The following is an 11,797-nucleotide window of genomic DNA, read 5'->3' on the forward strand; positions in this document are numbered from 1 at the left end:
CTGCACTGAGGAGTTTTTGGAATTATTGTTGCTGTGCAGGGATATTTCATGAGCAATTTCTGAATCATTTTTAGAGATTGGCATGTAAATGCAAAGTAGATTTTACATTAGAGTTCGTTTGATTGAAATTTATGGTTAATCAAATAATTGTAAACTTCTCTGAACTCACAAAAAAAGTTGAATCCACTTGAGTTTTAATCAAGTGTTAGCAATAGACTTTAAATTGTGTTTTTATATTGTCATGATCCCTCCCTTCACCACCACTGTTTGTTTTTCTGTGCCAACTTTAGATCTGTTTTTATTTTTAACTTTATTTTTTAAGAGAAATCACATTAATTTCAGATCGTCCAGCACAATTCAGGCTATTCCATGTTATTATTATCAGTTGGCGTTGCTGCTGAACGATGTCAACCTACTGCTTTTTTTCTTTTTGCCTCACCAACAAAGTGCATTGGTATAGATTTCAACACAACCCTATCACAGTAACTGCCTCTACTTACCGAGGCAACTTGAGAGAGACTGTCCTTTCCCCCGGTCATTTGGAGGAACTAAGTGTCTTTTCCAGCATTTAGAGCCAACCAGTGAGCCATTTTCATCACCCGCTGTTTCACATATTTTTTTCTTTCAGTAGAAAATTCTTCTACAGCAACTCCACCACACAGAAAGCTAGAGATGTTGGGAGTCCTGATATGGATCAATATCTGCTTCTTCTTTCCCGTGACCATACTGTTCTTCTGCTGTGTGTGTTGTGCGGTACGTAAATATGTAACATCTTTTTATGTCTGTGAGTGAGAACAATTAAAAAAACTCAGCAAAAATAAAATGAAATAAAACTTAACCCAGCAATAGACTGCCGACCACCTGGAATATACCCGATCGTTGACAGCTGACATAAACTTGACTGTCAGCTGATAGTCAACAGTGTAGGAATAGTAGAATAAAATAATAAATTCTTAACATATTGTATTTTATTGGCGCAGCAAAAGTAAAGTGTAATAATGTGAAGTTCACTGAACCAGATACAGTCATGTCATAAAATTAGCTCATCCCAGATGAGTGAATATATTTCACTACTATTCAGAAATTATTCTCTAAATTCCTGGGATTAATGGGATTAATATTTGTCCTTTGGTTCTTTGATAATATATAACAGTATTGTTCGACAAAATCTCCCGTAGACGTTCAACATGTTTGCAGTTTGACTAAAGAAGAAAAACACACGTGTCTAAATTTAAGCCTCAGATTTTCAGACCATTCAGTGACCTCTGCACCTGACTATGTTGTTATTGTACAGCAAAACAGTCAACACTTAATATAGATATATCTTAAGATAAGTGTGATAATTCTCTGTAAGATTCTTAGCAACAGTAATACATAAATCTATGTACAGTGTTTTGGGGTCATAACGGGTTTTTTTGTTTGTTCTGCAACTGACTTTTCTAAATATTACAGAATTAATTTTATTTGCTGAGTTTGAAGTTAAATAACAAATATTTAGTACATGTCTTGTATTTTGGTTGTATTGTGATGAAGCAAGAAGGTGCTGTGTTCAAATATTCAATTTGTTTCTGTTGGGAATCCATTTCACTATAACAGTCTGAAATTTGTGTGAATAATTAATTCTAAGATAAATAATTACTTGTACGATTTCTGACGTACTAGTAAAATATTCCACTTGCATTATATTTTACCTCTTTATAAGAGGTAAAATAAATATTCATTCATTTATATGCATTAATCTACATTTATGATCATTTTAAATATTGTATTAATGTGGTTTCAATTAATATTTCCTGCAGGGGCGAAGATATCAGGTTCCTGTCATCTATTACACCAACCTCATCATCTCTGTTCTGATCCATCACATCATGATGTTCTCTATAATGTTCCTTTGGTTGGACATAGTGCACGACACCATTGCACGTTTCTTTTACTATTTTGCTGTGACAGCCAGACTTTACTTCAGGTTGTTCATTGCTTTGGAAAGGTACCAGTGTGTTTGTGTGCGTACTTGCATGTCTATGAATATTATACTGAAGCATTGTTATGGTCTGTACTCTGATAATCTTTCTGTTTGTGTTGCAGGTATTGTTTCATCGCCTGCCCACTGTTGGACTGCTTCAGACAAACTAAGGGTTCTGTGCTGGTCTGTGTTCTGGTCTGGGTCTTTTGTAGTGTTAGTGTTGCTCTTGCTGTATTTTTAAATGAATTTGTACGTTTAATTATTTATGCCGCCCTCCCTGCCCCCCTGTTCATCTTCTGTCTCGCTGGGACACTTAAAGCTCTGCCTGCTGCCACCTCAGTGCCCACTGAAGAAAAACGAAGAACTGTAGGAACCTTGGTTCTGTTGCTGCTTAATTACTTTCTCATAAACCTTCCTGCAGTCATTCTGTTAACTTTGATTTTATATCCACGCTTCCCTGACAAAGTTGGTGGTTTTATCATTGCAATCTTATTTCTGTTTAGTTCATTGTTGGACTTCATTCTGTTTGCCTTCATGTGTAAAGGGCCCATTGACAGGCTGCTGGCACGTCTGTGCTGCTGCAGTATGGAGAGCAACAACACAGGAGATGTGACTGATGTTAGCACAGACAGGTCAGATCATGTAGTCAGAGATGAAGGGGAAGAGGAAATGGGAAAAATGGCGAGGAATTAGAAAGTGGGAGATATGCACCATCCTTTCCAAATATTTTTCAGTTGATGCCTAAGGCTTTCAGGGATTTAAAATCCTGTTCTTTGCACCTACTGGGAGCAACAGAAAGCATTATTTTGTTGAGTAGCTGAATGATGTTAATGCAAATGTGCAAATTATTGTTATATCTATAATATCTGTTGCTGCTTAATTACTTTCTCATAAACCTTCCTGCAATCAGTCTATTAGCGTTCAAGTTAGAGCTACACTTCCTTATCACAACTATTGATTTCATTATCATGATGTTATTTCCTTTTAGTTCACTGTTGGACTTCATCTGTTTGTTTTCATCTGTCAAGGGCTCATCATTCCAAATATTTTTAGCTGTCCCCTCAGACTGTCAACAACCTAAAATCCTGATCTTTGCACCAACTGGGAGTAACATTGTTTTGTTGAGTAGTTGAATGTTGTAAATGAAAATGTACAAATTATTTCATAATTTCTTCTAAATGGCATGAAGGTGGTGCAGTGATTAGCACTGTCACCTCACAGCAGGATGGGGGCCTTTTATTACATTTTTTTTCCTGTCCTGTCCGACAGTGTAGCAGTCAGAATTGTTGCCTGAAGGACAAAAAGAATCAAACAGATTTAAATTCACAAGTGGAGCATTACAGCCTTTGCTATAGTGGTCCACTTGATAGTCAAATTTTATTAGAACTTTATTAGGATTTTGTATTTCGGGTTATTATAACCACAGCGCACGAGGGCGCGGGAGAGAAAAGAAAGAAAGAAAGTAATGATTGAGAGAAAGTTAACAGAAGGTGAGGGAGAGAGAAAACTGATTACTAAAAAAAAGGAAAAAAGGCAGAGAGATCAGAGCATGATCTCCATGAGTCTGTAACGGTACTTTGACGTCCTCCTGCAGACCAAAACATGCAGTTCGATATATTTGATGGTGTGAAGACTGTCCAGGATGTCATATGACAGCTGGGATCAACTCCAGTCACCACCAAGAGGAAAAGAGATTGATGGAATTTCATCTGAAGACGTCTTAAACTCAAATATTAATCATCTAAAGAGCTTTTGAAACATTTTTATTTTGTATCATTGCATTGTCATTTTAAAAACTCATATTAAGTTTTTATTTTCCCTTTAAAAAATTTTAAAATGACACTTTAAATGTCGAGCATTTGTTTTTGTTTTCAGTCACAGTAGCATTTGAATTTCCTCTGATCTATTCAGTTATGACTGTGTATAATGTATTATTAATAATATTGTTGTTAAACATGGAAGTGTTTGTGTTTAGTTTATGGTTTGTGTTTTTTGTTGGGTTTTTTTGTAATTTTGTTAGATTTTCTTTGATGTTTTCATTGTGAAATAAAAGTTTCTTGAAAAGAAAATGATTATCTTTTTAAATTTTTCCAATTACAGGAAGTAACGATTACATGAAGTTATTAGCAAAGTATGATGAATCCTGAATCTACGGTATGGGTGTGAGAGAAAAACATTGGGGAGAAATTGTACTTTTACTGCCTTTTCACTGAAGAGGACAAAACCTTTTTCTAAAAATTAATTGATATATAAATATGAGCATAATTTCTTTCTTTTCATGATTCAAAATTATTTGAAATTACATTAGTTATGTAATTCTGATCTGGTCAACTCCAAACACTGAGGCTAAATTTACTTGGGTTATGAAACATACATGGGAAAAAACGTTCCAAGTCATCAGAACTGGGTGGTTTGTGTCATGGTCCCTGTGCCTCACCAGCTGATCCTGTATTAGGCAACATGCTTTCTCTGTCTCTCTCTCTCACCTGCCGGGGCGGTGCTCATTATGGGCTCCCGCCCCTGGCCCACGCACCTGCTGCCTATCGGGAGCTGAGGATGGGGAGGGAAGAAAGGGAGGGGCAAGCAGCCCCTCCCTGGGGCCAGCTGCCCCGCTGACCCTAGGTGCACCCCCACACTCTGGAACCCACCAGGGCAAGGGGGCCCACAGCAGCAGCACCACCGCAGAGAAAACTGCACCCACCCCATCATCAATCTTCTCCCAGACTACACAAGAAAATAGACACCCAGGTTGAGTCATTCTCCACCTCTCCAATATCTCTCCCCCCACCTGCAGAGTGAGCTCCTGTAGAGAGGAGACCTCCTGCAATATAAATATTGTTTATTTAGTTCAGTTCACTCTACTGATGGATAATGCAACACATTTAAATCCAGGATGACATTTTGCTGTATTAATTTTTTTTCAGTGCTATAAATAAAGTACATATATTGAAAAGAACATGATTGGCTCTTTTAACTTTTTGCAGTTACAGGAAGTTGACTCAATAAGAAATCTGCATTTAATCTAAAGGCCAACAGGGTTGTTTCCCTGGTTTCATAAACATGTCAGATTACATCAAAGTCTATGACAAGACGACTTATCTGTTGCTATGATCGGTGACCACAGTAAAATCTTCATGGATGTCAGTAAATGGTTTAAAGTCTTAAGCACGCCTGTGAACCCACAATCATATACATGCGTCTCAACAACATCACTGTCTTTTCAGGACCCTGGTCATGTATTACTATTTATGTAGTTCCAAACATTTTACAATAATCTTTGAATTGTGAAGGGAAGAAAAATACTTGTTATATGTGATCTTTTATATACAGTCTATACGCATAACAAAGAAGAAGGCAGGCCTCGTCACCGTAAAGGAGAAACATTTTTAGAAAAATTAACAAGAACATAATTTCTTTGCTTTAAAGATTCCACATGATTTGTTGTTATATTAGTGAAATGAATCTGGTCAAAGTCCAGAAAGCTTCTTCCTAAATGTAGAATAGAATAGAATAGAATAGAATTCAACTTTATTGTCATTGCACATGTCACAAGTACAAGGCAACAAAATGCAGTTTGCATTAGTGGTGTGCGGATCGATACTGAAATATCGATACTTCCGATACCAGCAATTTATGTTCTAGAATCGATTCTCATATTATAATATCGATATTTTAGTACTCTGGGGTAAATTTGTAGTTTTTCCATTAAAATGAATGCAGTGGAAAGAAACTATATCATTCGGATCGTCTAATTTGGAAGGAACTACTTCCTCTTACGCCTTTCAGAGTTATGTGCGAAATACGGCTGTATAAATGTGTCGCAGCCCCTGGCGTGCACACTCACAACAATGGTTGAGCGCAAACAGAGTCATGTGTGGACGTGTTTTACCTCCACAAACAGCCAAGATGCGGTTTGTGATATATGTGGCAAGACAATGAGGTGTTGTGGCAACACCACTGACCTCGTCAAACACCTCGGAGTAAATCATATCACAGAATATGATGAGCTTATGTTGAGGCGAACTGAAGAGGAGGAGAGGGGCAGGTGCTGCTAGGGCGAGACAGACGTCTCTCGCGGAGTTCATAGTGCTGCAGGCAGGCAAGGTGCTCAAATAGCTCACAACTTCAGATTTTTTTTTTTATTTATGTATGATTATTCTGCATTATTAAGCAATAAAAACAAGTTGTCTGATGTCCTCTAATCATTATGAAGCAATATGGTTATGTTATTATTACAATTACATAATACAATTATATATTGTATTATGAAATACAATGAAACATTAAGTTTTTGTACAGAATATCGGTATCGGATCAGTATCGCCGATACCACCCTGAATTTTACTTGGTATCGGATCGGAAAGGAAATCAGTGGTATCGCACATCACTAGTTTGCATCCATCCAGAAGTGCTTTAGCCATGATATAGATATATTACAAAATATATATTAGCAATAATATAGGTATATAGATATATTACAGGAATGGGTCTGTTATACGTATGAGGGGACAAAAATGGGTCTATTATGGGTATGTTACAACGTACACGGTATGAAGGTATGTTATGAATATGCTATAACTATAAATATGTACAGGCTGTAGGGGGTATACAAGCTAGGGCTGGGCGATATGGCCTAAAATCCATATCGCGGTATAATTTGAAGCATGTGCGGTAACGACATATATCACGATATATTCTTTTCTTCTGTATAACGTATTTTCCACACTTAAAATCCTTTAATTTTCTCAAAAATCGAGAGTGTGCCTTATGTATGAATTCCGGTTGTGCTTACTGACCTCGAACTGATTTTGGCTGCAGAAATCTGTTAAAAAATGTTTTAGTACAACTTTGGTAAGCTGCACTGCTTGATGGATTGTCAGAGCATTACGGCTGCCGTAGTGAGGAGCTTCACGGAGTAATCTGGGTCCAAAACTCCGTCCATTTCAGGTCCCAAGGTCAAACAAACACTGAGAGTTAAAAACGGTCTAAATTCTTTCATCTTTAATAAAATCATCAGCGTTGCTGCTTTACCAGGTGTAACAATTAAGTTTAACATCCATGCATCCATGAAAACAGAATTTATTAGATTTAACAGAGTTACAAGTTAACAGGAAGTTAGCTCGCTAGTTTCCACCTAAACATGACATACCATGTTCCACCAACTTTTTTTCCACTCGATAAAAGTTAACGTGAGGGATTCTGGTGGTCAGGGACAAATGCATTCGCATAGCAGGATGCTATACAGGGGCCAAACTTCAGTCAGGAGAACAACTGAGATTATTCATCCACAATACGAGGTTAGTTATTAATATACTGCAACATCATGGGAATAGAACAGCTGCGAGAGAATTCAACATTAATGAATCAATGTTACGGAAGTGGAGGAAGCGCAGTTTTTGGCTTTCCCCATATTTCAAAAGTGCTTCATCTCTTTGCTATGACTGTCGCCCACCATAATTTGCAGATGAAAATGCTGTTTTCAAATCTATCCGGGCTAGTGTGGACGTTAGTGATGTTCGATTCGTGAACGAATCGTTCAATACTCGAGAATCACTTTACTGACTCGTGAATCATGATTCACAAGCCAAACTGACTCACTGACTCATCCCTGTTGCTGTTAGCAAACTAATTCGCTTAGTAGAAATATATCTAGCTTATAATTAAAATTGTGGGGGGAAAAAACAACAGCCAGTTTCTTAACAAAAGCATTTCTGCTCTGAACTGGAAGAAAAAACCCTGAGTAGAAGCTCACATCAAGAAAATAGCTCCTGGGTTCACAGTAGCATCGCTCTGCTAACATGCTAACAGCACATTTGAACTGCTCACCCCCTCCCTTCCTGTGCTGAATCGTAGAGCGAACGAATCACTCACTCACTCACTCACCCCCTCCCTCCTGTGCTGAATCATAGAGCGAACGAATCACTCAGGACTCACTAACCCCCTCCCTCCTGTGCTGAATCATAGAGCGAGCAAACGAATCACTCACTCACTCACCCCCTCCCTCCTGGCTCACAGCTTCTTCTTCTTCTTTGTTGGTAACCAATGTTGAGGCGCATTACCGCCCCCTGGCTCACAGCTCAGTGGACATTTAGACGAGAAAATATATATTTAACACATTTAAGGAAAATACTAATAAAATACAAATAAACAAAATAAATGTTTATTAAGCAATTTTGATAGGAAATTGCTTAATTTTAGAAATGTTTTTGCTCTTTTTTGCTCTATAAAATAGTTGTTTTTTTTAGAATCATTCATCTTAGCAGTGGGATTTACATGAAAAGAGAAACAAATTAAGTTTGAGTGAAAATGTAAAGTTTTTGCACTCTCTGGTCAACTGACTCAGTGAATCAAATGACTCAAAAAAACCCGATTCACTTTGGTGAGTGACTCATTAAAACTCGATTCAGTAAAAAGAATCAAATTTACCATCACTAGTGGACGTAGCCTTAATGATGGTGTTGGAACCATCGTTAGGTCTGCAGTCATGGGTAAAGAGGCAGTACAGGAAACTGATGATTTTGTTAGTTCACTTCTCTGTAACAGGATTTGAAACTTTAAGATAAACACTGATCACTGATGTTATCAACAACCTAAAGCAACCGCTATGGAAACATAGTTTACAATAACCAGTGCATTGGAAAACTGCATACTTAGGTTTAAAAAATTGGAATTTTAAAAACACAATCAGAAAATCATAAGCATCATCAACAAAAAATGTTAATATCAAGGAGTTTTACTTCTCCCTAGTTTCATGAGGCCACTTTGTTGTGTTCAGAAAACAGCACACATGGGCAAATGGAAATGACTGCATGTTAAACTGTGGAAGACGTCCTGAAAATACAAAACAATGTTTGCATGTTGTGTGCTCTGCATTGTGAGTGTGAATGCCTCTGAGTAGGGGCTGGGGTGTAAAGTAAACTATCACAACTTCTCTGTTCAAGATGTTTATAATTATTCACATTATTTCTAATTGAAGAGGAGCATAATGAAGAAACTACCTAATATTTAGAACAAGCCTGTGCTATGATATTGCAAGCATTTCATAAATTATTGTTATTATTGTTTTTAAACCTTGATAATCAGTTAAAGATATAATAAAAAATACAAGATTTTAGTTTTACATAAAAGGTTGTTTTAAGATAATGAGAAAGTAGAAGATTATTTCACAACAACCACACAGCTAGAGATGCAGGAAGTGCTGATATGGATCGACATCTGTGTCTTCCTTCTAGTGACCATACTGGTCTTATTTCTTCTTCTTCTTGTTTTTTTTTTTACTGCATGTGTTATTCAGTATGTAAATATTTCTGTGTTGCTGATATTTTTAATACATAATATTATTATACTTTTTATTTCTGTTAATATGTAAATATATTGTTTTGCTTTCTTAAAAAAAAACAACATTTAAAAAAAATTTAATATCTCAAAAATTGTTGACTGAAAATACGAAACAATAAGTCACGAAATTAATAAAAAAAATAACCACTGTGTACGTCAACTTTGGTCCAGTGACAGCTGGGATACAATCCAGCACCCACGTGATCCTGAGGCAGAGAAAGTAAACAGAAAGGAGAAATGGAAAAAATAAAACATGAAATGTTGAGTCGTCTTGAAGATCAAGTGGTTACTTCAGTGCTCACAAATAAAGTCAGAAGTCTGTGAATAAAACAAAACTTCCCAGTAAGACTGCAGATTTATTTTGCTACAAATGTAACAATAATAACAGGGTTTTTTTATTTCTTAAGATTAATGTGATCTCTATGACAACAGTAATATGCCTCTCTAAGGCATGATAGAGTCAGTGAGTTTAGGAGTGTGTGTTAAATATTTTTTTCTTTAATTTGTCACTCATCTATGTTTCTCCTGCAGAGAAAAGAAGGCTGATGCAGTGTGACACCTGCTGTTCACTTGTTGTAACTGCTTCTGGTAATCTTCCGGTTTCTTCTGATTCTGAACTTTCTAAATACTGGAGAACAAATTTTTCTGACGTTCTAATGGATGTTTATCACTCTCTCTTCACAGCTACAACGTGCTAAGTTCAAATTTCCCTTTGCTCTCCTTGTAAATTAGTCATAATTTCAATTTCAATTTTCAATTTTATTTATATAGCGCCAAATCATAACAAATGTCGCCTCAAGGCGCTTCATAGATACAGAGAAAAGCCCAACAATCATATGACCCCCTATGAGCAGCACTTTGGCGACAGTGGGAAGGAAAAACTCCCTTTTAACAGGAAGAAACCTCCGGCAGAACCAGGCTCAGGGAGGGGCGGCCATCTGCTGCGACCGGTTGGGGTGAGAGAAGGAAGACAGGATAAAAGACATGCTGTGGAAGAGAGACAGAGATTAATAACAGATATGATTCAACACAGAGAGGTCTATTAACACATATTGAGTGAGAAAGGTGACTGGAAAGGAAAAACTCAATGCATCATGGGAATCCCCCGGCAGCCTACATCTATTGCAGCATAACTAAGGGAGGATTCAGGGTCACCTGGTCCAGCCCTAACTATATGCTTTAGCAAAAAGGAAAGTTTTAAGCCTAATCTTAAAAGTAGAGATAGTGTCTGTCTCCCGAATCCAAACTGGAAGCTGGTTCCACAGAAGAGGGGCCTGAAAACTGAAGGCTCTCCCTCCCATTCTACTTTTAAATACTCTAGGAACAACAAGTAGGCCTGCAGAGCGGGAGCGAAGTGCTCTAATAGGGTAATATGGTACTACAAGGTTATTAAGATAAGATGGGGCCTGATTATTTAAGACCTTGTATGTGAGGAGCAGGATTTTGAATTCAATTCTGGATTTAACAGGAAGCCAATGAAGGGAAGCCAAAACAGGAGAAATATGCTCTCTCTTTCTAGTCCCTGTCAGGACTCTTGCTGCAGCATTTTGGATTAGCTGAAGGCTTTTCAGTGAGTTTTTTGGACATCCTGATAATAATGAATTACAGTAGTCCAGCCTGGAAGTAATAAATGCATGAACTAGTTTTTGAGACAGGATATTTCTAATTTTAGAGATGTTGCGCAAATGGAAGAACGCAGTCTTACATATTTGTTTAATATGTGCGTTGAAGGACATATCCTGGTCAAAAATGACTCCAAGGTTCCTCACAGTGTTACTGGAGGCCAAGGTAATGCCATCCAGAGTAAGAATCTGGTTAGATACCATATTTCTAAGCTTTTCAGCGCCGAGTACAATGACCTCAGTTTTATCTGAGTTAAGAAGCAGAAAGTTAGTGGCCATCCAAGTCTTTATGTCTTTAAGACATTCCTGCAGTTTAACTAATTGGTGTGTGTTATCTGGCTTCATGGACAGATAGAGCTGGGTGTCATCTGCATAGCAGTGAAAATGTATGCTATGTCTTCTAATGATGCTGCCTAGGGGAAGCATAGGTGCAGTGTGAGCACCAGGAAGCAAAGTTGCAGTCTTACATGCCTCTCTGCAGCGTTTCTGCCCCTGTTATCTCCCCCAAACCCCATCCTCAGCTCAGATAAAATAATTGTTGTGGCTGATTTTAACATGTAGATGCTAAGATGAAAGCCTCAACACGGCATTTAATCTGTTTTTAGACTCAATTGGTTTCTTTCAAAATGCAAAAGAACTCAACCTCAAACAACCTCAAACCTCACTCAAACAAGTGTTTTATTTGTTCCTGAGTAAATCGGTTTGCCATAGATTAAAGTTAAGCTTCATAACATATTAATCACAGTTAAATTAAGAGGGGATGGCAGTAAAAACTCCAGACATCATCAAGTACGCTGGTGTTCCAATTGTACAAATAGCGAGTCCGTACTTCCGTGCGTTCTCGCCAAGTCCAGTCTCGCCCCAGGCTGGGGGC

The 11,797-nt window shown here is 37.6% G+C and overlaps 1 protein-coding gene across 1 annotated transcript; it reads left to right on the plus strand.

Moving 5' to 3' along the window:
* The first annotated feature begins 672 nt into the window (after positions 1 to 672).
* On the plus strand, positions 673 to 2,656 carry LOC148099884 (uncharacterized). Its single transcript, XM_087849675.1, has 3 exons — positions 673 to 753; positions 1,800 to 1,987; positions 2,086 to 2,656. The coding sequence occupies exons 1-3, from the start codon at positions 673 to 675 to the stop codon at positions 2,654 to 2,656; spliced, it is 840 nt and encodes a 279-aa protein (XP_087705801.1).
* The last annotated feature ends 9,141 nt before the right edge of the window (positions 2,657 to 11,797 follow it).

This window comes from Neolamprologus brichardi, chromosome 13, assembly GCF_056152115.1.
Source record: "Neolamprologus brichardi isolate AB-2024 chromosome 13, ASM5615211v1, whole genome shotgun sequence".
Classification (NCBI taxonomy): domain Eukaryota; kingdom Metazoa; phylum Chordata; class Actinopteri; order Cichliformes; family Cichlidae; genus Neolamprologus; species Neolamprologus brichardi.

Coding starts and splice junctions, on each gene's coding strand:
- LOC148099884 (XM_087849675.1), top strand. CDS start 673: ATGTTGGGAGTCCTGATATGGATCAATATCTGCTTCTTCTTTCCCGTG. Junction 754..1,799: donor TCTGCTGTGTGTGTTGTGCG/GTACGTAAATAT, acceptor TATTTCCTGCAG/GGGCGAAGATATCAGGTTCC. Junction 1,988..2,085: donor TTGTTCATTGCTTTGGAAAG/GTACCAGTGTGT, acceptor TTTGTGTTGCAG/GTATTGTTTCATCGCCTGCC.